The following is a 27,393-nucleotide window of genomic DNA, read 5'->3' on the forward strand; positions in this document are numbered from 1 at the left end:
CAACATGAATAGTGGAACGTTGTGATAAATGTATCGATATTCTGGACACCATGTAAAATGTAAAACCCATGTCTGGTCAGAGTAGGGGTCGGCAACCTTTCAAAGAAGAAGGGCCATGTGTTTTTTACACGCTTTCTATTAACTCACTTGTTGTCGTATCCTCAAATCTTGTAACTCAATTTTAACCCACTTACCAATGTGGTATCGACTGCAAACTTGGTATACTTATGGCATACTGATGACAATACTATATTCTATCATTAAAAAATATATATTTTTAAACAATCTTTTTTATATGTTATGTTTCGGCTTGGGTCTAATTGTCCACGGTAAACTGACGTTGGCTGTAATTGGCCACGGTCCCGTACGTTATGGCAAGCTTCAGGGACACTTCCTGGAGTCGTAGAGTTCTTCCATTACTAGTAGGGTACATTTCATTAAAGCGTGTTTAAAAATAAGTATTTTAAAATATTACTACGAAAATAGTTATATAGCCCTGTCACACGCAGAGCTGCTTGTACACAAACACAACAGCTGGTATAAAGCAGATCACTAACAAATTCTGAATGAAACATCGGTGATGGAATAAACTGCGTCTATTTAGTTCCCCCCCCCCCCTCTCTAGTTATTCTTTAACAATACATTTTGTCGCCAAGACATTCCATAGTGACCCATTCCCCGCCATATTGAACACATTTTTACATTCAATTATGCTTTGATATTTAAGGTTCTTTCGGTAAAGTCACGTAGAAGGGAAATAATACAATAATATAAATATAAAACAATAAAAATTATCACGATGTTTCGACTGCAACACACGCAATCATCATCAGGTGTGAAATCCACAGCAAGAAAATTTTCTTGCTGTGGATTTCACACCTGATGATGATTGATTTCTCAGCAAGAAATTTTTATTGCTGTGTATTTCACACCTGATGATTGATTTCTTGCTGTGGATTTCACACCTGATGATGATTGCTTGTGTTGCAGTCGAAACGTCGTGAGAATTTTTATTGTTTTATATTTATATTATTGTATTAATTCCCTTCTACGTGACTTTACCGAAAGAACCAAGAATATGAATCCCTGCAGTCACGAAAGCTTTAAATCAAAATTTATTCTTTGATATTTAAGGTTTTTATTTTCAACGGCTGCCCGCGAAGGGACAGCCAAAGAGCCGCATGCGGCTCCGGAGCTACAGGTTGCCGACCCCTGCTCTGGAAGGGACCCTCCAGATCTACTTTCAGTGGAGGCCCCTTCTGCCAGCCGTGGCGTGAGCGAGCAATTGCAGGACTACGCCTTTACCTTCGACATGCAAATTAGACAAATTGCTCTGGTTGATCTAACAATAGTAATACTTACTCAAAATGAACAAGCGACAAATCAAACTTTAATTATTGACTTCCAATGCATTTAAAAATAGGCACAAAATTCATTTTAATAAAACAGTTTATGCATTTACATAAGCTTATTCAGGTCACGTACATTCCAGAGACAAAATTACATTCTTCCCTCTATTGAGCCACATGATAGGGAGTTGTCAAGGGGTTTCTTGTGGCTTTTGGACCACAGCGAATTTAATATAAGTAATCAGATAATGCAGCTTTTTACATAATACAAACGTATGCTAATGTACTGCCAAGAAATATGAAAGGCCTATCTGTTTTAAGTCCTCCAATTGGCATTGTTTTAAATGGAACTTAACACCTCAGCACAGAGCCTCAACTAACCTGACTGCAGTATAAACTATACACATTGCATGCCTTTCTGATTTAATCAGAATCTGTCATCTTGTGCACTGCATATCACAGTCGTTTCTTAGAAATATTACACTTTACAGATTAAATTCTAAAAAAATTGTAACATTATTTGAACCTAGATTTGAAGTTTTCGTGACTGCATGGACCCATACTCTTTGGTTCTTTTGGCAAGTCACGTAGGCATAAAATAAAATAAATCACAACGTTTCAGGCGCAACACAAGCGTCCGTCATCAGGTGACTTCAGCAATTGTGTTGCGCCCGAAACGTCGTGATTTAATTTATTTTATTTTATACCTACGTGACTTTACCAAAAGAACCAAAGACTATTATTTGAACCTTATAGTGATGGTCTGCTGGTCGGCGATGCGACAATCGACTCATCTCGACGAGCTATACACGATGCACCACTACGGCGCAATCGTCCTCGCTGCGTTTCGACATCGTGGAGTGGCACTGATTTCGGATTGATTGGTACCCCAGTCGCGGAGTGAAGTACACCCCTGGAAAAAAATAGTGTCCCTGAAATAAAATATTTAATTGCCTCGGCCATTTTGTATTATTTGGGACCCCGGGGTACTGCCATAAGGATCACTTATACACACCACTTGAATAAAGTAATTGATGTCTATAGGTACATGTTTAAAATGGATTTTGAAAAAAAAATTGTGCAGTTTAACTTGGTCATTCTCCTTGTTAGCCCCCATTGTTGGAAACTCCTTTCCTCCAGTCACCTGGTCTGTCAACTCCCTGCCCCTTTTCAAGTCCAGGCTCCAGACCTTCCGTTTTTCCTCTACCTACGACTGACTGCCCCTCTATATAAAATAAATATGTCCAGTTTCTGTACATCGTCCAAAGATGCAGTCGCATTTAGATGCTGTACAACTTCGAATGGAAGTGTATTGTATTGGTGAACACTCCACGCATCCAAGCTCAATGGAAGACATTTGACACACATTGGTGTAAATATTTACAATTGCAGCTGTTGATTATGTTTGATATTTAGGTGCCGGGGTCAGCACCATCGCTGTGTAATCGCTGGCAAAGAGCGGCAAATTGCCAGCTCAGTTCAAACTGAGATACCAGCACTGTGCTTGCAAGTGTAGGGCTGTTACAGAGAGCCCGTTATGCATGGCAGCCTATGGTAAACAAGCACAGTGGGCGGGGCTACGTCAGTGCACGGGCAGGTGCCCTCTACGACGTCCGCGCTTCGGACGTTACGATCCCCCGGGGCCCCACCCCTCAGGGAGGGGGGTGTATAAAAGGGGAATGTATCGGGAGGCTCGGGAGTGATGTTTAGCTAAAGAAGAGGAGGAGGAAGACGTCTGAGATAGAGCCCTGGACTCCCCCTGGTACGCCGTCCTTATCAGGACCGCGCAGGCTCGAGCCAGTGGCGTGGTACCAGAGCCAGAGCCAGTGCTGGTCTGGACTCTGGGTACCGGGCCCGACTGACCAGTGTCGGGCCAAGATAGCCTCCCCTAGCCCATGAGTGGAGGACTCAGAGGCAGGCTAAGGTTAGCCTAGAGGTGTGTCCTCAGATAGACGGGTGAGGGGGCCGATACCCCCTCAATTGTGTATGTCACAAAGTTGGTATTCAAATAAACAAGTGTGCCTCCAACTCCGGTGTCAACGAGTCGTAAGCGTTACTACACAAGCACAGTCAAGACTTTATTCAATAACTAGCCTTTTGCCCGTCCAAGGACGGGTGTATTTCAGTAAATCTGAAACTTGCAAGCAAAAATTAGACCGCGACGTGATATTCATTGCATCAATTCGTGTGCAATTTGTGAGGCCGCGGTGACACAGACTTATTTCATTTAAAGTTATAATCGCTTGTTCATCATGGCGTCCTTTTTACTTCTATGTCTCAATAGTGTTACGGAGATCGCGTGATGTGAGGGTTCTGCCTTTGTAGTGAGGATTGTAAGTTGACGCTGAGGAGGGGGGAGGAGGCGCCTCGCCCCCCCATGTGGAGTGACGTCACCCACTCATGATTATTAATGAGGGGGTGGGGTCCATGTGGAGGACGTCACCTGTTCATGAGTATTAATGAGGGGGGCTGGCCGACGTGGAGTGACGTCATGCGCGGGACACACAAACATTCTTGGCTCATTACAGTAGTACATTTCGGAAACAAGGACTAACTTACATTCGCTTTGAGGCAAAATTAAGTGGGCTGCAGGCAACTCCCTTCGCTCATAAGTGGCCTCCAAGTTGAATGACTCCCATTACCAGATCACCCGCTGCGATCTGGTTCCAGTGAAAATACATTGGCTCAGGGCAGCACGATGTGTTTATGATGAGTCGAACCATTCTTGGCCACATGCCCTCTTGTCATCGGCGCATCAGGCTGCTGCATCACTGTCCTCGTGAGCTTCCTGCAACCAGGGGAGCCAGCGCTGCTGCAGGGCTTCACATGAGGAGGCACATGCGGGAACGGCGGCGGCGGCTGGTGTGGAGTTCTCCGCCCGACATCCGGCCCGAGCTGCCAGAATGTCCGCTACTCCCGGACGGCCTTCTGTCGCTATGCACAGACGTGACGGCAGCGGTGATCAATTCAGTGAACCTTTATTTTTTAAATGGCACTTCACGTGAAAGAAGCGATTCAGAACGCTTCATATACAAGTACATTTAAATTAATGCCCAACACTAAGAAATATAAAATACAAAAACGAAATAATTTCCCCAAGGCAAAATAATTGAAATACAATAATTTTTAAATAATAACAGTTATGTTAATCATAGAGATATTTTGAGTTAGATCACGTAAATATATAAAAGTGTCGTTGAAACCCGCCAACACCCAACACAGCCAACTAGTAAGGATTGTCACGTAAACAGAACGTGCCAAGTCGTCACTAGTACAACACACTGGTGTGTTGGAGAGCCAAGTCACAACATTTACAATCTGAGTATGACATTTCGCCAGTAATTACAACTAGCTTCATCAGGCGACAGCCAGATTTGTGGAGAAGTATAACTGTTTTGTTGGATGATATTGGTCGCGAAAGCCTACGTGTTAAACAGTTATGTTATATGTGGAGCAGTAAAGTGCAATGGTTGGCACTGGAGCAATGTAAAGCATGGGTTTTTAACATACCAGGTAGCATGATTTTGTAATAATTTTTAAACATTTCCAGGCAGCTGATTGGGAATCGACCCAATCGTGAATTTGTGGAATCTTTGGCTTGGTAGGTGAGCGTGCCACCCAGTCCAGTCAGCCACCACAGTGGACACTATCCCACTCACCGATCCTCACGGTTGATGGGGTCCTCGGTCAAGCCTCTCTCTGGCCCCGGTGGCCTCTCTGTTGGCCCTGCCATCTGCTGGGACCGGATGGTGGAGTAGGGGTGCTGTTCCGTACCCCATGACGACCCTGTTGCTGGGCCCAACCATCACACACACGACGGGACACGTAGCATTGCTGCTCATCACCCAAGAAAGATGTCTGCTTGTGCATTTTGTGGTGAAGAATGGGGTTGCCTTATTTTACTCTGGCGATCGTCTTTTTTGTACGATCAGTCTCAACAACAGACAAGAAGCATCCAATCCATCTGTAGTGGAAATTGTGTTAAAGTTCCCATGAATTACAATAACAATGAAATGTGATGGGCATATAAACCTTATGGCGGTACCCCGGAGTACCATAGTGTAACGGGTTCCGGAGACACTTGTAGAGGTAACTTCTTTATTACAACACAACACTCCAACAGTCGTGATACTCTGTTACAGCCTAGGTACACAGCCTAGGTACACAGCCTAGATACTCTACTCTGGCTACGCTCTGGAACTCGCCCTCACAAGGTCGTAGAGTCGGGAGTTCCAGAGTCCCACCACTCGCTCTCACAACATCCCAGGGTCTTCAGATGGCTGGTCGTGGGTCTTGGGTCTTGAGTTACAACTGGCCCCGATCGTCTATGGAGCTCCCCTTTTTATGCCTAGTCCAACGAGGGGTGGGGCCGTGTGCGCTACCAGACATGCCACAGAGCACACACAGCGCCCCCCCCCCCCCCCCGTTGGCGGCGCCAAAAGGCTTAAGCGCCTGTGAACCCAACGCCTGGCGTCCAGAGGCTTAAGAGTCTGGACCCCCTGGGAACCCAACGGCTGGCGCCCAGAGGCTTAAGCGTCTGGACCCACCCGGGAACCAAGAGCCCCCAGCAGCTCCTCCCTTCTTATGTCACTACAATAGTACCCCGGCTCTCGCATAATGTCCGTGACGCAGTCATTTTTAGTCAGTTGATGGTCGGCGATGCGGCAATCGATTAATCTCGACGAGCTGTACACGATGCACTATGGTGCATACGAGCATTCAGGGTTTCAGCGCAATCGTCCTCGCTGCGTTTTGACATCACGGAGTAGCACTGATTTCGGATTGATTGGTACCCCAGTGGCGAGTTAAGTACACCCCTGGAAAAAATAGTGTCCCTGAAATAAAATATTTAATCGCCTCGGCAATTTTGTATTATTTGGTACAACGGGGTACCGCCATAAGGATCATATTGTGTACCAGGGACGTGCGGTCAGGGGAGGCAGGAGAGGCAGAGCCTCACCTGTCATACTTGAATGAAAATAGCTGTTACGAAAAGTTAAAAAAGATATAAAATAAAATAAATATTTAGATTTATTTTTTGTCCACTGATCTGTGTTTTCAATGTAATTTCTGTATGATTTCCATCATTACAGAGAGATAGTAACAGGCACGTGCTTATTGCCCGCACTCCAACCAGTTTCTGAGGGGTTGCGCAATCAGAGGGGAGGCTGAGCTCGTCGCTGCCTCACCTCTCGTTTCCCTGTATTTGCAGCGGAGCTCCGCAAATTTGGCAATTTTGACTATAAAATGATTGGAATCATACAGAATTGACAAAACACAGATCAGTGGAAAATCTAAATTTTTATTTTATTATTTTTTGCTTTTCGTAACTGTTGTGTACATAGAGACAGTTTGTATTAAGCAGAGGAAAAAAGTAAGGTCTTGAGCATGGACTTGAACAGGGGTAGGGAGTCAATAATTTGGGCAGCTGGAGGAAGATCCAGACTGTGGGGGCAGGAGAGGAGAATGAGTTATTCCATTTTCAAACGTGTAAATGCTTGCACAGGGGCATCACTGGAGGGTTTAAGAGAATAGCTGAAACTGATTGAATTATCTTCTTGGTTCTTTCGGTAAAGTCACGTAGAAGGGAAGTAATAAAATAATAAAAATAAAACATAATAAAACAATTCTCACGACGTTTCGGCCACAACGCAAGCAGCCATCCTCAGGCGAAGAATGAAACACCCCAAGCTTGGAGCGTATATTTAAGCTGGGTTAGAGGGGGGGGAGGTGGGAAGAAGAGCGCCTAAACAAAATAATTTGCATATCAAGAGGAATTCAGCATATGGAAAATGCGTAGGAGGTGGGCGGGGGGGGTTCCAAATCAATACTATGCCCGTGCATTATGCAGGGGCATAGTATTGATTTGGAACCCCCCCCGCCCACCTCCTACGCATTTTCCATATGCTGAATTCCTCTTGATATGCAAATTATTTTGTTTAGGCGCTCTTCTTCCCACCTCCCCCCCCTCTAACCCAGCTTAAATATACGCTCCAAGCTTGGGGTGTTTCATTCTTCGCCTGAGGATGGCTGCTTGCGTTGTGGCCGAAACGTCGTGAGAATTGTTTTATTATGTTTTATTTTTATTATTTTATTACTTCCCTTCTACGTGACTTTACCGAAAGAACCAAGAAGATGAATCCCTGCAGTCACGAAAGCTTTAAATCGAAACTGATTGAATTAACCAATGATTCTTTAACTTGAGTTTACCACGTCAAGTATAACCAAATTCTAGTTGCAGAAAACAGAAGGAGCTAAGGATGTCCCAGCCATTCAACTGATGACACCGCTAATGAAACACAAATCAACCTCTTCGAGTCAATACTGGCCATTATGGTCGATTGGTGAAGGTGGCATGAAACGTACTGCTGGTGGAGACATAGACTCACCTGCCTGCGGCCTGGATGTCTGATGAAACAGTGTGGCAGGGTCAGGGACCAGGTAGGTGTCATTTAAGGAGCTGTGGAGACAAGATTAAAATAAAATGGATGAATGATGTATAGTATTTGTCATTTAAATTGAGAATACTGCCCAGCCATGGGGCATCGTGTTTTAAATTATACTATTTTCCATTTTACAAAATCCCGATAAGATAAACAAGCAATGGTACTCAGGCTCAGTTTCACAATGCAGGCCTCAGGGAAACATCGTGGCCAGGGCTTAACTTCATCTGGGTGTGTGTCCTTGTCGGCCAGCACATCACATCCATTATATCTATTGCCATGGCTGTAGCTAATAGTCACATGCCACCTCCAGGTCTACCAGCAAATCGGAAAATATTCAGTGAGAAATTAAGCCCTGATGGTGGCAGGAGCAGGAGACATGGGGCATGTGGAGACAGTGACCTGGAAAGTAGGTGGGAGGTGGTGGCTGGGCGGGCGTGATGTCCATTCTCAGGAGCAGCCCTCGGGAGCTGCCTCTGCAGGCCACTGTGGGGTGACTGATGCATGAGGGGCCTCTGGACTGGCCCTGCCGGGCCGTACCGTGGGCCCTGGTGGAGTTCACCCCCCACACCAACAGCGCCTCTGCTGTAATCAGTCGGTCATATGACAAGTACATTCATATTTGTTTGAATTGCAAATGAAAACGTCTGTGTGCAATAATAGCAATTTGTAATGCGTCAATCCATTGTTGGATGAAGGCCTCTCCATTGTGTGTCGATCATGGGAGCTGTTTAACTATACTTCTCCACATTCATCAGTGCCGGTTGGTGAAGGGGCCACCAAAAACTCGTTCAGATATCACTCGCCACAGGTGTTAGCCGTGGCTGAGGATCAAATACAGATTACCGAGTTTATAGTACTGTACAGTGTGCTGCACTGTGCCACCAATCCACCCCAATAATACTATGCTTTAGCACATGGTGGATAGTTGCAGTATCATAATTTGTTCATGAGTAACTTAGACATATTAGGCTTGATGACTGGGCATTGCTCACTGTGTGCCAGGGAAGACTCGGGTAGGGGCCGTCCTGTTTGTGGGATCATCCTCAGGGCCCTGAGGGTGTCTGCCCGCCGACCCCACGGCTCGCAGCTGATCCACACGCACCACACCATGCCCGCCTCCTTCATTGCTGGCGAGGGAGAGGTTGAGGCACAATGGGAATTAATCTAACAAGTTCAGAAAAATCATGCATATGCACGAAATTTGTAATGTGTTCCAATATCCAATATGCATATGTGTAGAGGAGCACAATGGCGGAGCCAGGATTTTCAGGTAGGGGGGGCAACCCCTCCAGCAATGAAAAATGATAAGAGTTGTTAGTAAGTAAGGACTTGTCCCTTGCTTTTTATTCGACGCGCGTGCGTCGATGGCACAGCCATCGATCGAGGGTCGAATTTGAACTGTGTGTGATCGGCATCGCGCTCGCTGAAGGTATGCCTTCAGGGAAGTCGTGTCCTGTATACGCAACTGCGCACAATTCTGAGTCACTTATAAATGCTTTGCCGTTACTTATTGCCAATTATTGTCCTATCATCTCATAGAGTCCCTGGCACATAATGATATGCTACACAGTGGCAGTGGGGGTCGCAAAATGCCGATTTATTACTAATACACCCCAATTGGGGGGGCACATGCCACACCACCCACCCTGGCTCCGCCAGTGGAGGAGCACTGCGAGAGACAAGCGCGAGAAAGTGTGAGTTTGTGGAAAGGTCGTGCAAGGGAATGCATGATGCAACCTTACGAAAGTATCTCTGTGAGTGGGGGCAATTGGGGGCGAACAGGTGTGCGCGTGGGAACACGGGGTTGACGCCGTGGAGATGGGAGATGGGGGTGATGATAAGGATTAGTTAGTGCGAGGGGCGCCATGGAGACGGCAGCTTAAGTGGGGGCACGTGATGCGAGGGGCGCCATGCAGACGGAGGCTTAAGCGGGAGCACGTGCGGACTCAGAATGATGAGGGATATATAAGCAGGAGTGTGCGTGAGCTCTGGGTCGCCGTTGGGAGAGTGAGGTTGCCGTCGTTGGGAGAGAGAGAGGAACGCGAGCCTGCGTGGACGACATCCCAGCCACCACCGAAGAGGGCTCGAGATGTAAAGGTCTCACCTCATCGCCGGGCGGTGTTGGGTGATCCCCTGCCCGGGGCAGATGAGGAGGGAGACAAAGGGGAGCCGTACCGGGCGTAGATAATGAAGGGATGTCCACGTAAAGGACAGAGTTCTGACGTGCGCCATAACGGGTGTAAGTGTCGAGTGCAGAGAGTGTAAACAAGCAGTGAGAGTACAGTGGACAGATTGTGTATAAGTGAATAAACGGCAAGCAGCCTTAAGTAAGAATCCTCCTCTTCGTCTGGTTCTACAATCTTCCTTGGTGTCAAGAAGTACTATTCTACATATGTACAGCTTAAGGACATATTTTGCTGCTCTGTCCTCTATTACCCCACACACAGCACGCAACCTCTATGACAACCTGTTTGCACGTGGTCACCCGAACCAAACAGGCTCAAACCTGCTTAGCTTCCGTTATATAACGAGATTGGGTACATTCCAGGTCATACCATACTTAACATACATTTTAACAGTGAGCTTATTCTATGCAAAATATGCATGTAGTGTGGAAGTAGGTGGCGGCTGTTGGTGAAGCACAGATTGACCACAGCACAAAATGGGCATCGCAAAGGGGGCTCTGAGCATTGACATTTGAACCCTTATGTAACCCCTCAACGGACGAAACATGAGCGATGCCGCCAAGAAGCTTCATCATAACCGTCAACGCGGTGTCCGTACCTTATTGGCTGCGCCCGTTGGAGGTGGTATCCGTAAGGCATGAGGTAGGTGTGCGACTGGGTCATCTCCTGTCTCACCTGCGCGACCCAAAATACGAGCAGCATTTTGATATCTGCAAGCGTTAGCGTTAGAACAGCAACATTTATCACCCCTGCTTGTTTATCGTTATATATCTCTGCCCCTGGCATGGCTATAATCCGATCAAACTTGTAAGGATTTTTTTTTTGGAAGGCGACCGAACAGCAGAAGTAGGGAACCAATCTTTATTTGAAGCTTTCGTGACTGCAGGAATCCATACTCTTTGGTGCTTCCGGCAAAGTCACATAGGTAGAAATAAAATAAAACAAATTACGACATTTCGATCGCAACACAAGCGATCCTCATCAGGTGGAACACCCACAGCAAGAAAATGATGAGGTAGGCGAGAGATCTGCCGTGGCAAGAGGTTATATAGGTAAGAAAAGGGGGAGGAGCAAGGGGGGAGAGAGAGAGGGGGCGTGAGCACAAGGGGAAGAGGACGTGAGGCGGGGTGGGAAGTGGGCGGGGCTAGAAGTGGGAAGCTGAGTGTGGACACGGATAGGGGGGGGGGGACAGAAAAAAAAGGTGCTAGTAGACCAGCAGGCACGATGGAAACAACCACACCAGTTAAGGCATTACCTGTTTAATAACATCCTTCCAATGATTGTTCAATTTGTATCCATCTTCTCGGTTGAAGTTATGTCTGTTTATATATCTGGATGGCTTCATGAACAAACCTTTGATAGTAGCCCGAAGGTTTGCAGAGTACCTTGGTCTCAGAAAAAACAATATCATGCGAGCCCACAGCGTTATAACAATGGTCAGCTACGGCAGAGGTATTGGTTCGGCTGTGTTTCAGATATGCCTTGTGTTCGCGGACACGGTCCGAGACATGTCGTTTCGTTTCCCCAATGTAACTGCTACCGCAGGTACAACTCAGTTTGTAGACTCCAAGGTATTGCATGTCAGGAATGACCTCCTTCACAGATGCAAGGTTAACCTGATTGCTAAATTCAACAACTTCTGCTGTTCGGTCACCTTCCAAAAAAAAATCCTTACAAATTTGATCGGATTATAGCCAATGTTTATTAACTTTCTTAATACAGTTCATGGTCACGTGAGACCTACATCTTCGAAATGGCCCATAAAGTGTAGATATTCATAACTGCAAATGCGATAGCCGCACTAATCAGGTACTAGAGGGGGAACATTTTTGACCTGGAATTACTGTCTATAATTTTAGTGCGCTCCTGTCACTGTCAGGGCTTCTTGCAGTGACAGAAGGGAATTGGGTTTGTGTTAATGTATGACCCTCCAAAGGCACAGCATTTGAGAAATAAAAACATATATTTGTATTGGGTGTGATGCATAAGTAGGGAAAATAAAGACTCAACAAATGCAGAATTAACATTGCCCTAAAATTAAAAAATACATGTACAGTTTATACAACAGGCAACATTTTGGAAATTGTACCTTCTTAATATGAAGAAGGGTAAATGTTATTGACGAAAGTATTGAGTATTTCAGAGTCCTATTTGACCATCAATAACTTAATGTATCCCACCTCTGATGTACAACCACGCTATTGCATGGTACAACTCTCTCAGTTTTTACAATCCAACACTCTTTATCAACGATGAAAACACCCATCACAACAGGGAACTGCGTGATGGCAGGAAACAAATATATTTAACAGCACGCAAAGGTGTGCTGCTCACAAAGAGCAGAGAGGTACCACATTGCGTGTATATATGTGGCAGTGAACTTTACGTGGCATCAAAGTTCACCGAGCATGGCACGAGCGCCGTCGTGATGTCACCGCCATTTAGCGGCAAACGGCGGTTGTTGTCGTAAACGGTATTTTTGGTCACATGTTTGGCTTTCCCGAGCTGATGGATCAGGCGAGGTTGACAGCATTGTTAAAACTAGGTTCCAGTTCGTAAAACATTCCGGAGGCTTCTGCGGCGTGAGCGAGGGTGCATGTGGTGTACGCACCGCGGAGGGGGATAGCACGTATCCCATCTGCTGTCCCATGGCTTTCGAGATGCTCACTCTGTACTGAATGGCATCCGTAAGTTTACCCACAATCCTCTCCTGGGCATCCCCAGCCGCTACCTGGAGAGGCAAGGAGGCATTTGTCAGGTTCCATCAAGAACTGTTCAGAAAAAAAGCAGAGCTGGAGTTGTTTTGTATAAGATATGTGCAGTGTGTTCAAAGATTACTCACATCGACACGTTGTAACAAGTCACCTGCTTACACTTTATTCACCTATTCTTGCACCAGTTGTAGGCACTCCTATAACTATCTGCATGGTCACTTAGGTTTAACTTCTCCCCCTCACTTATCCTGCACTCGGCAGCTCTGCTCTCAGCGGCTCCGCACCCAGCGTCGTCGCACACAGCATATCCGCACACAGCGTCTTCGCACACAGCGTCTCCGCACACAGCGTCTCCGCACACAGCAGCTTCGCACACAGTAACTATACATCTCCACAGCTGTCCCTGGAGTGGCAGCGGCGAGATGTCTTCACTCTTGGTTCCTGGCAACAACCCCCTCTCCGCTCATGCACACAACTTTATATCACTCTGCTAATTATCCGAGACCTAACGTGCGTCTCTTTAGCTCTCACCAGGCTGACGCCTGTTGGCCCATCAATCAACCTCTTTGAAAGCAACCTCCGGTCGCAGCACGTGCACTTGCTCGACTTCGGTTGCTCCCCTTATTTACTGGCAGTTTGTCGGTGCAAACCTAACGTTGCACACGCACACCTGTTGCCCTCAGTTGCCCTCGGTTAACTGTGCACACCGCATATTTCACTCCTCTACACATGGATCGTTCAATCAAGACAATGACTGTTTATCTACTTTTTTCCTCCTAAAATAATTTGTACTCTGTCTAATAATCTTTCTCCCCCACACATTTTCTCCAGCCCCCCTTTAAAACCACTCGTTTAGTGGCTTGTCATGTAAATCTTAAGCCATTTGTCAATCCACTGAGGGCTTTGAGTTAATATTCTGGCTTACAGTTACGATACTACCTACTGCACGACACCTTTACAATAGTTTAATAACGGGACACTTTCGTAACGTGTACAATTTGAAATCGTATATTTTTTTACACCCCATTTATAACAGAAGAAGATTTCCCCAAGGAGCTGTGCTCTTGTGCTCACAGCTCGACAAAGGGGCCTGGCTGCCTGGACGCACCTTGTCCTGGCTGAGCAGCGCCAGTGCTTGCTTGTAGCAGGAGACGGCCTTCTCCGGGTCCCCAAGCCGGAACTTGGCCGCCCCGAGGCCCTCGTTGGCCTGCCACTGGCCGTGCACGTCCCCTGCGAAGGGCAGCAGTGTCATTGTCGTCAGAATCCAGCACAGGGTGTGTGTATTTATAGCAGCTTTAAGTTTGTTGATTAAATTTTGTGATGAAAATCAGGCCAGACCACCTGAATGTGAAATAGTAGTTGTGTCTCTGCATCTACATCGGGCATACAAAAGAAGAAGAAGAAGTGATGAAAATATAATTTGTTCGTTCGTCTTTCAATCCGCTTGTGCTGGTGAGGGTCGCGGCTGTAGCATGTTGAGCAGGGCGGCCCCGACCTCCCTTTCCCTGGCGACAGACTCTAGCTCTATTCCTGGGGAATATAATCGTTCACAATATTTGACCTTGAGTGGACGAAAATTGCCAAGCGCGATGGTGGCTACAACTACTGCTCCACCAAAGGCCTAGGCGCGACTGGCTATGATGGAATGGAACGAGCGAGTGAATAAAGACGAGGATTAAGATAATTTAGTGATATGAATATAGACAGCCGTGCACTGAGCGAGCGAGACCAGACATGGTAATTTGTACTAAAAATTTCTACAAAAAATATTTCCTGAGTGGACGAAACGAGCAGAATAACTCCATGAAATCCACAGACTGAGACTCGACTAATATTTCACAGGTTGTCGTCGATGAGACTAAGACTAAAATAAATCATTCGGACTGATGGTGGAGGTGATGTCACGGCACTGTGTGGGGGGATGGCACAGATATGCTGTGTGGGATGACCCATGGATGCTGTGTGGGATGTCATGGACATTCTATGCGGAATGACGCAGCATTGCGTAGAATGGCACGAGGATGCAGTGTGGGATGGCGCAGCTTCACGTGGGCTGGCACAAGGCAGCTGTGTGGGATGACAAGGGGGGTGCAGAGTGGCGGTGGCGCGGTGGTCACTGTGGGCTGGGTTTACCTGTGTCGCGGAACGCCTGCAGAGCGTGGAGGTAGTTCTCTGCCGCGGCCTCGTGGTCCCCGAGTTGGCTGCACGCGAACGCCAGGTTACAGAAGCACTGGCCCTGAGCGTTGCGGTTCTGAAGCTCACCTGCATCGTCCAACATGCACAAGGCAAAGATCCCCCCCTCCCATATAGCCTCAACAGACTTTTGGGGACAAGTGCATGCGCTCGCATACAATGACATAGCCCCCCATACTGACTGACAGTACAGACTGTTGCACGAGTGCTGTAATCGAGTACTGATGATTAAGTCTGGCTGGAGGAGGTGAAGTATGAACAAATAACCCCCATGACATGCACGTCGTGGGGAGACCCTCATCCAGCAGTGGAATTACAAAAGGGCTGTATGTATACATTACGTTTGGCAGGGTGCACAAGGGGTGTGGAGAGTGGGGTGTGTGCCAAGAAGCATTAAGTTTGTTGATTAAACTTTGTCTTCCCAGTGCTGATGTTTACAAAGTGCACAAGGCACTCATTTAAAGCTGCGTCCATATAGGGGAGACCCAGGACAAGTTCCGTTTTCAACTTGCCACTCTTGTTAAATTGTGGACATGACATGTGACACCGCTAGTGGGCAGAATTTCTTATGGACAAGGTAACTTGACACTCACTTGACCTTCAACAGCACTGCCCACCCACTCACCTACCCAATGCCTAATGCCGATCCATTATATGATTTTGAATTGGGGTACTGGTCTCACGTTATGCACCAGGCTAATGCAAATGGTAAAGTGGATAAGCAGGGCAAGGGCCCAATATGCCAAGGAATTTGGATAAACTTACATTTGTTTGTCATGTCGAATCCGTTTGCATAAACTTTGAAACAAAAGCTTTCAAATTACTACTCATTCATTTAATTTAATGGAGTGGTCTAGAATGATTTATCTGGATATTCGTACATACATAGAAACATATATATTAGCAAATGATTTATATCAATACTTAAAAAATACATTTTGTGCTGCAGCAATTTATGAACTACAATGCATGTATCATAAGCTTATGAATCAAAATCAAAACACCTTATATTTAAGAATTACGATTTGCCATATTTTTTCATTAGGCTTACAGTTTAATGTTACTTTAACCATGTGACTGCTCCCTCATCGCGAGTGCGAATCCAACCCGTTCAGCGAAATCGCAGGGCACATTACTGTTATTGCGCGGTCATTTTACATAGTGTTAAACGCCCATGTATGCAGCTTATACTGGTAGGAACGAAGTGAACCAGCCTACAATAGATTATATCGTCCGTCCGTCCGATGTCCGATTAGGTGTAGCAACATCGCCCCCTACTGCAAACACTTGGCAGGACCCTACAAAAACCTTTAGACTCAGTGAGGCTTTCCTGGCTAAACAAGTGTAACATTCCCTTATAATTCCCTGAGATAGTTTTTTAATTCCCTGAGATAGTTTTTAATTAAAACATTTAAATTAATAATTAACTCATTCCCTGAGATAGTTTTTAATTAAAACATTTAAATTAAAAATTAACTCACAGCGGCCTAAAGCCTACAGCTAGGCCTAAAGCCTAGAACTAGGGCTCAAACTCTCCCTTCGTATCGTATTTGTTCGTTCCTACCAGCCCACCCCGCAGGGACCTGTTTTTATGAGGGCGGTGATGTGGCCCAGCAGTATCGCGTTTGCCGCTAGTTGCAGCAGTTCGCTGTTTAAATAAAAAAAGCTGCCCTGGTTAATATTGCACGAGCATTCGACGTAAGATACACGCCGTGTGCTTCAAAGTGGCCGTTAAAGATCCCGCGATGTCATTCTATATGAATAAGCCATTCTGCGCGGGCATCATGTTCCAAATTTGCCAATTAAAAAATGTAACTGCAAATTACTCAATTGGGATTGCGCATTACATCGCCCTTGACTGTGACACTACTGCAATATTACCTCTGCGATACAGCACCTTCGTGAGAGCGTTACACTATCTTATATATTTATATAGTGCTTTTATCCAAGGCGCTTTTCAAGGGTTATAGTTGGTACAATGAGGGTAGCTAAAAGTGATACAGTGAATAGGGATGAGAAATGGGGAGGGAGGTCAGTGGGTATGAGAATTACAGGGTACCTAGGGATGGAGGGAAGGATGGGCCAGGGAGAAAAGGTGGGTCTTGAGGGAGGAGCGGAAACTGGACAGGGAGGGTGCTTGCTTCATGTGGAGGGGAAGTTTGTTCCAGTAGGGAAAAGGAGCCGAAACGGGATTGTTCACAAGGAGAGAATGTAATGGTTAGGAGTCGGAGAGATTGAGAGCGGAGTGGGCAGGAGGGGACATAAAACGGGACAAGGGAAGTGAGGTACGGTGGGGCTAGGCCAGGGGTCGGCAACCTGCGGCTCCGGAGCCGCATGCGGCTCTTTTGAACCTTGACCGCGGCTCCGGGGCGGATGCTAGCGAGGGGAGGAGGCGCACTGTGACACCTGCTCTGGCGTTGCCGCTGCTGACAGGTCGCCGCTCCGCTCCACACTGCCCGCCCGGTGACAGGCAATAACGTTGCCGTTGCTTTGTCACATGTTTGGAAGAAGTAAAAACCTTCCTGGGCAGCAAAGAGCTCACCTTTGCTGAGCTGGAACAGCCAGAGTGGCTGGAAAAATTACATTTTATGGTAGACATGACAGCACATCTAAACACGCTAAATACAACCCTTCAGGGGAAAGGAGGCACAGCCCTGCACATGCTGGAGGAGGTTTTGGCATTCGAGCGCAAGTTGACAGTGTTTGTCAAAGATTTACAGAGAGGTACACTGTCTCACTTTCCCTCTTTGAGAGAGTTCAAACAAAGTCATGATACGATAAATTTGGAATATTTCAAGTCTGCAATCACCACAATGCAAAGTTCGTTTGGGAAACGATTCTGTGAGTTCAGAGAGGAAAAAACGACATTATCCTTCCCTGTCACTCCCCTGGCGATCGATCCATCCCTATTGAATATGACTGCATTTGCAGGTGTAAGTCAACCTGATCTTGAGATGGAACTGGCCGATATAGCCGACAAAGATATATGGGTGTCCAAGTTCAAATGCTTGACCGCTACTCTTGAGGATGTTGCCCGTCAGAAGGCCATTCTGGCTCAGAATCATAAATGGAGTGATATTGAAAACCTTCCCAAACAGGACAAACTTGTATTCGAAACATGGAATGCCATCCCCAACACTTATATAAACATGAAAAAGTATGCATTTGGAGTCCTGTCGATCTTCGGCTCCACATATGTATGTGAGCAGGTCTTCTCCAACATGAACTATATTAAAAACAAACATCGATCACGCCTCACAGATGACAGCTTGCAAGCCTGTGTGAAAATGAAGGTGACGTCTTACAGCCCTGATGTGCAGACACTGTGCACTGAGGTTCAGGAGCAAAAATCCCATTAACCAGGTAATTTAGCTATTAATTTGCAAAAATATATTTTACATTGTTAAGTGAAAAAGTCCTTTTTTTATTCAGATTGACAGCTGACTGCACGATCCTGTATATAGCAATAAGGTAAGAAACAATATATGCAGTGTTATATTTGTTTTAAATGTTGCAATGGTTTTGCGGCTCCCAGTTTATTTTTTCCTTCGGAAACGGGTCCAAGTGGCTCTTTATGTCTTAAAGGTTGCAGACCCCTGGGCTAGGCCATGAAGAGATGTATATGCCAGCGTAAGGAGCTTTAACAGACACCGGTAGCAGATGGGGAGCCAGTGCATTTCTATAAGAAGGGCGGAGGTGCGGGAGCAGTGTGGTAGGTTGTAAATGAAACGTGCTGACGCATTTTCATCTTTTGTCGTGGAATGAACGCATAGGCTGGGAGACCAAGTAGGAGAGAGTTACAGTAGTCTAACCGAGGGAAGATGAGTAAGTGTATTAGTAGTTTGGCGTTGGACTGAGTGATGAGAAGACTATTTTGCGAATGCTTACAAGGTGGAAACGACAGGTGCGGGTAATGGCGGAGATGTGAGAGGTGAGGGAAAGGGAAGAGTCGAAGAGGTCACCAAGGTTGCGAGAAGAGGACAGGGATGAGTGAGAAGGGTGGGAAGGTGATGGTGCGGGTGGGTGGAGGGAAAGAGCAGCGAGGAAAAGGAGAACCTGGGTTTTAGAAGGTTTGATGGCAAGCAAGTGAAACGACATCCAAGACTGAGGGGCGGTTTGGTAGGCTGAAATGCGAGAAGAGAGGTCCGGAGTGGAGAAAAATAAGAATATTTGGATGTCGTCAGCGAAGAAAGTGCGGGAGAAGTTAAAGGAGGAGACAAGTGTTTCGAGAGGGGAGCTGTAGAGAGAGAAGAGAAGGGGGCCCAAGACAGGGCCTTGGGGAACACCTACTGTGACGGGTGAAGGAGGGGTGCAGGAGTGATTAAAGGAGACCGAGGATGAGCGTGAAGAGAGGCATAATTAGAGCCAGGATAAAGCAGTGCCGGAAATGCCCAGATTAGAAAGAATGATAACGGTGAAAAAATACCAGGACGCGTAAAATCAAACGTCATCTGGTGCCACCGCAGCGTGTACCGTGCAGCGAAGCGGCGTGCCGGTGAAAGGCGAGCGCCAGCTGGAACTGCCCCTGGGAGTTGCGTACGGCCCCCATGTTCTGCAGCACGGCCGCCCGGCGGGCAGCGTCCGCGACGCCCTCGCTCAGTGGCAGCGCCCGCTCAAAGCAGTCGACGGCGGCCGGGAAGAGCTGCAGCTGCGAGAAGCTGAGGCCCAGCTCGTTGTAGAGACGAGCTGGCGGAGGGAATTGAGATACCGGAGGGTTGGTGGCGGTGAGGGGGGGCAGGCTAGAGATGTGTTAATTTAGTCAGAATATTTTGTTCTAGTCACAGTCTTGGTCTAGTTGGTGACAACCTATGGAATATTAGTGGAGTAATTCTCTAAGTTTAATTGACCAAAGTAATCAAACGTTTAGTCAAATGTTCTTAGTTATTACATTTTGCTGTGGGGTGGGGAATTCCCCCAATATTATCAGGGCAGGCAATCAGTAAACTGAGTAAATCCGTATATAATTGTAGCCAATAATTATTGTAGTCTTCTAAAGTGCACTGCAGTCTAATAACGTTCCTAAATTATTTCAGTCTGCATCTTCATTTAGGCTCATTAATTTAACCTCATAATAGTAGCGCCTCGGTCTCTGGAGGGTAGTAATCGTAGCTATCATCAGGTTTGCTGATTTCCATCCACTTATCGTCATGGTTGACTGAAATAAAAAAAAATATCAATTGTGGACAGCAATATTTTTCGGTAAGCAGCCGATATATTTTTTTCTCGACACCACCAGGGAGACGCCAATCGCAGCCGTTACGGCATCGTGGCCAGAGGTCGCAATCGGGTACCCGATACCCGTACCCTACCCGATACCCGTACCCTACCCGATACCCGGCTACCCGACCCTGGTGCGGCCGGGTACGGGTAGGCCGTGAGTCACTGGTGAGTAACCGTTTGTCACTCATTTCGGGTAGGGTACGGGTAGGGAACGAGTACCCGTACCCGACCGGGTATGGATACCCATTTGCGACCCTGGTGCGGCCGGGTACGGGTAAGGAATCAAAACCCGTTTGCGACCTCTGATCATGGCTCACCCAACAGCGCGTCGTTGTCACGGACGTGAGTACAGGCGGAGCGGCACTCCTCCAGCACGGACACCACGGCGGTGCCAGCGGTGGCGGGTGAGCGCAGGAGGGCCGCGCCGGCCTCGCACAGCGCCTCGGCCGCCTGGTCGGCCCGGCTCGCGCAGCGGTAACTCCGTCCCGCCGCCAGGAACCAGTCGGCCGCCCGTGCCTCCTCGCCCTGCTGCATGCAGCACTGGCCCAGCTTCACCTGCAGTAGACAACGGTGCCCGAGTGCCTGAGTACCAGAGGTGAATATGAGAACTTCCCAAGGAGGGGAGGTTGTGAGGGTGGGGGGCTCCACAACATTTAAATATTTTAAACCGGGTTCCAGCCTAAAAATAGATTTAATTAACCCAGCGCATTTTCTGTGGTTAATATCGATAAAATACCAATGTTGTGGGTCTTAATGGGGCAGCGGTGAAGCCCCCTCATTGGATCAACCACTGCCGTGTACATAGATTACGACGGTGACACTTTTAGCCGATTCTCACTCGTGTATGTTTACTTGTCTTGTCACTTTGTGACCGACTCGCACTGGTGAAGTATGGTCAAATAACCCACCCAGAATCTGCACGGCATGGGGAGGACCAAATCCATCGGTGGATTGACAAAAAAACTGTACATATGGTGTTGCTAAACTAAACAATTGTTTGATTTTACCAGATGTTGCTCAGTGACCTATGTAGCTCTTTTTCAGAAGGGATCTGACCACCAATGATAGCTCAATGAAGTGGTTTATCATGTGGAAATTTATAGCAGCCAAATAATCTCGACTTTGCCTGGGTCTTCGTATGGAGATGACTGAGGGTTTGATAGTCCCCGCGAGCATGAGGGTTGCCATCTCTGCACTACAAAAACCTGGGACGTATCATGCAGGGCAGAATATCTTGCAATTCCGGCAGAGCGAAGTACAGCACGTCAATGCATCGTCTTGAGTGGTGTGTTATCACCATTGGAACCTCAATTGTCAGTAGCAAAATATGATCATTGTTTTTTTACCCTTTTATCTGGCAACAAAACTGACGCATTCTTTTTTTCTTAATGCCCCTGAGAAGACAGATCTCAGAAGAGGACGATCCTGGAAAAACCAGGACAGATGGCAAACCCTCGTGAGCGGGCACGTACCTGAGCGTCGGCCTGGCCTCCCATTTGGTCGGCTCGGTACTGGGCCAGCGCGTCCTCGTAGCAGCGCGCGGCGCTGGCGGGGTCGTGCAGCGCCTCGTACGCGACGCCCAGGTTGAAGAGTAGGTCCCCACGCTGGTCGCGGTCCTGGGACCCTTCCGCAGGACACGAGGGGCGCATGCACAGGGAGGAACGCGGCAACCATCGACTGAGATCCACGAGGGGTGGTGCACGCCCATTATCCGGTGCTTTTGGAGGCGAGGGTTTTGGAGGATCACAAAGGTTTGTGAAACTCCCCAGCGAATTAAACTAAAAACGAAACTATGTTTTATTTTACCCGGTAAAGCGCACTGAGCTATATAGCTCTTTTTCAGAAGCAACATGACCACAAATGATAGCTTATCATGTGGAAATTTATAGCAGCCAAATAGTCTAAAGGCACGTTTCTCAATGTGGAGGGAAAAACCAGGGGAACCCGGAGAAAAATCCACGGGACCACAGGGAGAACATGCAAATACGAAATATACAGGCGTCAGGGTTGGGATCGCACCCACGACCTCCTGCATACCAAGTGAGGTAGTTAACATCTCGCCACAGTGGAACCCCAAATTAAGCTGAGGTGCCAAGATGTTATTGTATTGTAGATAGCAGTACAGCAAGTGGGTATTTGAGCCCGTCTTCGTAAACTTTTTTTGTGTTATTGTCTTGTATGTGTGGGTTTTGTCTGGTTGCTCTGATTTCCTCCCACACACAAGCCACTTCGTAAAGGAATTGGCAGAATATCTCAAAGCCAGGCCTTTCTGAAAAAGATTCTTATAACACAATGTGGTTTCTGGGAAAAGAATACCATTCAAATTTGGTCACTGACTTGTCAGAGTGAGTTCTTCATAATAAAGGTTTTTGGGTTAGACCGCGTCAATATAAATGTGTTGTTAACCCACTTCCATCTGACACAGCGAATTAGTAAGGTTTGTCACGTGAACAAAACATGCCAATTAGTTACTACTGCAGCACGCCAGTGTTTTGGAGAGTCAACCCACAACATTTACAATTTGAGTACGAGGTTTTGATGGTGATTACAACCAGCTTCATCAGGAAAATTGCCAGAATTGTGAACACATTGATAATTACGAGATCTAACCCAAAAACATTTCTGAACAATATTGCTTGCAAAAGCCTACGTGTGAGAGTGAAATTTGCCATGAAGTGTTGGGAAGGCCCAACACTTTACATTTGTTTCTGGTCTTCATTTCAGAAATTGACAAATCATTCTCTCGATAATGTTCCAATTATGCCATCGGTGTATCATGTCAAAAAACAAATACAGAATTGTCACAGTGAGCAGTGAACCTACCTTGTTCAACTCAAATTGAATATTAGGCCTTTTTGTGCTGTCTACAAATGTTTTAATTGGTTAAGACCTTCAACTCATTATACTTGAGGTGGCTCCAACCCAAATTCGATCAAAGTATCTCTGCAGTGTCAGCCAAGTGCTCTGAATGTGGTATCAGCCCCTGAGACACCTGGCCACCTAAATCAATAAATTATGAATATACAGCCAGATGAACTTCAGCTCAAGTACTAAACTTTATGGACATGATTCCCGCATACTGGTGAAAACAGCCTTTATACCCACACATACATCAGGCACTAACTCTTTTACTAGACCATTCAGTCGATGGCTGCCTTCTCAACGGTGGAGACATTGCCAGTTACGGATGGAAAGGATAGACATAACAAACACATAAAAAACACTCTCAAACTTGGTTGGAAAGCGTTAAAGCAAATACACCGAAGTGGTCACAGAGGGTCGTGAATTCCATCAGCGGTCTCCGGCGTTGCGAGCCTCACCTGCTGCCTGCGCCTCCAGCAGGTACTGCAGGCCCTTGTCAGCCTGGTCTGCGGCCACGTGCGCTGCGCCCAGGTTGAAGGCGCACGCAGCCCTCGCTGCCGGTTCGGCGAGCTGCCCTGAGCGCTCGTACGCCTTGCGGAAGGAGGCCAGGGCGCGCTCGGGTTTGCCGTCTGCCATCTCTGAGCTGGCCCGCTGCGTCAGCCGGTTGACCGCTCTTTGCGCCTCGCCGTCCCCTCCTCCGCCCGTGCCGTTGCCGTGCTGCGGAGGGGCCGGAAGTTTGGGAGTGTCATCGCCACAGGCGTTCTTCTTGCGTCGCACGCGGCCGTTCTGTACGGACTCGGCGTCGAACTTGACGTGCTTCTTGCTACTGGTGCTCTGAGCCGGATTTAAAGCACCGTTGAGCTGCGTCTCTCTGCTGTGCATAGAGATGCCCTCTGTGATCTCCTCTCCGTATAAAGAGGTTTCACGTTGGTCTGGAGAGGGGCTATGGTGTGGCCGCTTTGGGGAGGAGGTGCTGGCAGTTTGCGGTGTCGTGTCTGAGTGCGAGGTCCGATCCGTCGGCTCCACCGAGTCCCTGACTTCGTGGGAGTCTGTTTGGGACATGTCAACAGATGACCATTACCGTATGAATAGCCCACAGTGCGACCACAGTCACCAATTTCAAATCATGGACTGCACAGCACAGTACACTAAAGCCAACTTCGAATATTCGCCAGCAACATTTAAAATATTAACTAAGCTACTCCTGAAGTCATCCACCGGATCACCAACCTCGACATGAACACACGATAATAAACGTTACTGATAAACTCCCCGTCATATAAAAGAAGAAGCAGACCAAAGTAATCTTGAGTATTGCCATCAACAGCACTAATATTACTACTGTTGAAATTCACTTTAATATGATTGCCATCAACACCATCATCATGAGCAAGCAGCAGCAGCAGCAGCCACAGCGTCGTCATTTCATAATAATATCACAAATGCCACCATCGCCAGTCTAAGAATGTTTCCCAATGTTGACAGCTGTGCTACATTAAGAGCTTTTAGCTATGTAATTTGCTTTCAATAAAGGTAATTTTTATTCAGTGTTGTGTAAAAACAAAGTGTGCATGATTTACAATGGCCCACGCAGTCCATGGAATTGTTTTTCATTTAGTTTTGACTTATCCGCCTTCCACTCGTGCTCATAACCTGCAATCATGAGTTAGGATCACACCCACACACCCGCAGACAAATAAACGCAAATCCCATTTACACTGTGAAAGTTAAATAAAAAATAATTGCCGAGTGCCTGACTGACATGGGTGCCCCTATCCAGTACCACTGATCAAGCCTACAAGGCAATCAAGGCATCTTTGCCCTGGAAAAAACATTGCCCCATACAAGAGGAAATACAAATATATAACACGAAAAACTCAAGTAGGGGAACCTGAGAAGACAATGACACTGACTTCAACTTAGCGACACATGGCGCGCATCTAAGATTACGTGTACCTGAGTGAGCCAGTTGCATTATTATCAGGTAACGGGAGTGAAGTTTTTCTTTCTAATGATTTCCTAGTTCAGGAAACAAACACAAATCGGAGGCATGATACGAACAACCGAGAAGAGTAAATAGGCTTGGGTAGGTAACATCGCTAGGCAGAATGGTGGTCGATTGACGAGGCAGATGACGAAATGGCAGCCAAAAGAGAGAATGCGACCACAGTGGAGAGTGAGTAATGAGATCAGTTAATTTGCGGGAGTGATATGGAGGGTAGCAGCACTGGACCGTGAGAGATGGAAGGCCTTTATCTAACAGTGGATAGAAAATGGCTGATGATGATTATGAGAGTTTGGTGAGTCTACATATAGAGCAACAAAAGTGACATTTTACCCGTGAGTGGCAGGATTTAGCAAGGCCACGCAAAATACTCTACAGAAAATAACACGGATGAAGTATTCATCTCACGAACGGTGGAATTGAGCAAAACCCACGCATAACGCGACACTGAGCATCAACTACGAACTCACCCATGGTGTGGCTGGGCAGGCGGGCGAGCAGACGTCTCGGGGGCTATGGATGGAGCGCACACGCACGCACCTGCCCTCTCAATGCCATTGTCCACTCTGCAGATGGTGCTCCCACGGGCGCGCCTTCCAGAGTAATGTTTTGTCTCCAAGCGTCCCCGTGGTTAGGGGACCATGGGGGGCCGTCATTGCTAGGGAATATCGAAACACAACACTCTGTGGGGCCGGGCGTGTCAGCGTAACGGGAGACATCAACAGGCACACGCATGGACCAGGCAGCTTAGAACATTCGTGTCACCTGCGATGAGGCACAAAGCGGGTGCCAGTGTCACGCTCTGGCACGCGCCCGACCAGACGCTGGGTTGTTGTTTTTTGGGTTTAGTAAAAGTACCGGAGGAATTGCACGAAGTAAGATGATGTGTGTCATGTTCTTTCTTGCTTTCTTTCTTTATTTCCACTACCCCGTGAATTATTTACGCAAGCTTTGGTTTTCAGAGAGGAATGCCCCGGCGGGTTAGACGGCGTACATTATTGATAACGTGGCAACGGGCGCGGGGAGCGTGCGTGCTTTGTGAAGTGGCATTTTGACCGACCACCAGTGAACAAGCCACCCAAGCCTTGCCACAAGGACGTGCGATATTGGGCACTTCACCTGAAGAAAGGACCTGTACACATTCAGGCCTCTTGAGGCTAATGTACAAGACCTTGCTAGCTGTATAACACACCTTGAGTAGATGTACTTACTTTACATTGACTTAGACAGGACATGAAGGGATATTCAAACTTTAGTTGTATTGTACAAGTGACCAGTGATGGTTACAGGCACTCACTCACACAATTACTCTTCATCACTTACTTAAATGGTGGCAGGAGGGGATCCAAAAAAACCCTCAGGGCGAAGGGGGCATGACCCAGCCAATGGTAAACCTGAACCAAGTACAAACGCGAGACAGAACGAGTAACAATATGATCTGTATAGCACAGTATGCGCTAATTCTCACCCTCTATGCAAATGAGGTTTGGCCCATATATACAAAATAGTGCAGTACCACCATTTTTTTCACTTGACTATAAACATTGGATGGCAGTCTGAACCTTAAGCAACGGGGGGGGGGGGGCGCTCATCCCACTCCTGTCCCCCCCAATGATGATAATCATCAAGAAACACTGCCTCTTCGGTTATAACTGAACGAGAATATTCGTGTTTCTTTCGGTAAAGTCACGTAGAAGGGAAATAATAAAATAAGAAAAATAAAACATCATTATTTCCCTTCTACGTGACTTTACAGAAAGAAACAAGAATATGAATTCCTGCAGTCACGAAAGCTTTAAATCGAAAATTGAACGAGAATAAGCTAACATTCCTGACCATTACCCTTTTTACAGTAGAAGAGCCATTGCTAAAACGTGGTTGTTCTTACAGTAATTACAGCAACGTTTCTACAGCACTACCAAAACGGTAGTTGGAATGTATTGGTGAGGAGTCATGTTCGCCCCACTGCTGGATGAGTAGTGAGTCTCTGCGCCGTTGCCACAGACTCCTTGTGAAAGCACGATGCCTCACTCCTTCCCTCCATCGTTCCTTGGGTAGTGCTACTTTTCCGCTGCAACTTCATCCCTGATATCACCTATCTCCTCTTCCTCCTCATCCCGCAACCTTCCAAAATTATAAATGCGGTACGGTCATTGCATATAAACAAGTGAATAGAGCAGTGCTGATATTTTCGATAATTTATTCAAATTACCTCGTTCTATGCTGTGAAGGGCCATTGCCTGAACCCTCGCCTATCATATCACGTTTCTTTTGAAGGCAACCACAGTGTTATTGTCGAACTTGTTGAGTTTGAGTTGTTGTCAATCATGGCTGTGCGCCACTGCCAACGCAGCAGCGTCACCAAATTGCTCAGTTCAACTGAAAGCAATACGCTGAGGTTAATTCATTGCCTAGGCT

At 46.9% G+C, this 27,393-nt stretch overlaps 1 protein-coding gene across 3 annotated transcripts; it reads right to left on the bottom strand.

The window, feature by feature from the left end:
* Window positions 1–1,368: 1,368 nt before the first annotated feature.
* Window positions 1,369–25,561, bottom strand: TTC24 (tetratricopeptide repeat domain 24). 3 transcript variants are annotated; one of them, XM_078612750.1, is made up of 14 exons: window positions 25,446–25,561; window positions 23,429–24,019; window positions 21,581–21,732; window positions 20,426–20,663; window positions 19,362–19,574; window positions 14,829–14,957; window positions 13,804–13,925; window positions 12,593–12,712; window positions 10,580–10,656; window positions 8,788–8,922; window positions 8,195–8,377; window positions 7,739–7,809; window positions 5,009–5,135; window positions 1,369–4,283 (listed from the first exon to the last, which is right to left on the bottom strand). In XM_078612750.1, the coding sequence occupies exons 1-14, from the start codon at window positions 25,447–25,449 to the stop codon at window positions 4,172–4,174; spliced, it is 2,274 nt and encodes a 757-aa protein (XP_078468876.1). In that variant the 5' UTR covers window positions 25,450–25,561; the 3' UTR covers window positions 1,369–4,171. The 3 variants fall into 3 exon arrangements, with proteins under 3 accessions (XP_078468876.1, XP_078468875.1, XP_078468877.1); XM_078612749.1 differs by having other exon boundaries at window positions 5,009–5,141; XM_078612751.1 differs by lacking the exon at window positions 8,788–8,922 and having other exon boundaries at window positions 5,009–5,141.
* Between the last annotated feature and the right edge of the window lie 1,832 nt (window positions 25,562–27,393).

This window comes from Lampetra planeri, chromosome 39 (genome assembly GCF_965212315.1).
Source record: "Lampetra planeri chromosome 39, kcLamPlan1.2.h2, whole genome shotgun sequence".
NCBI classification, from domain to species: domain Eukaryota; kingdom Metazoa; phylum Chordata; class Hyperoartia; order Petromyzontiformes; family Petromyzontidae; genus Lampetra; species Lampetra planeri.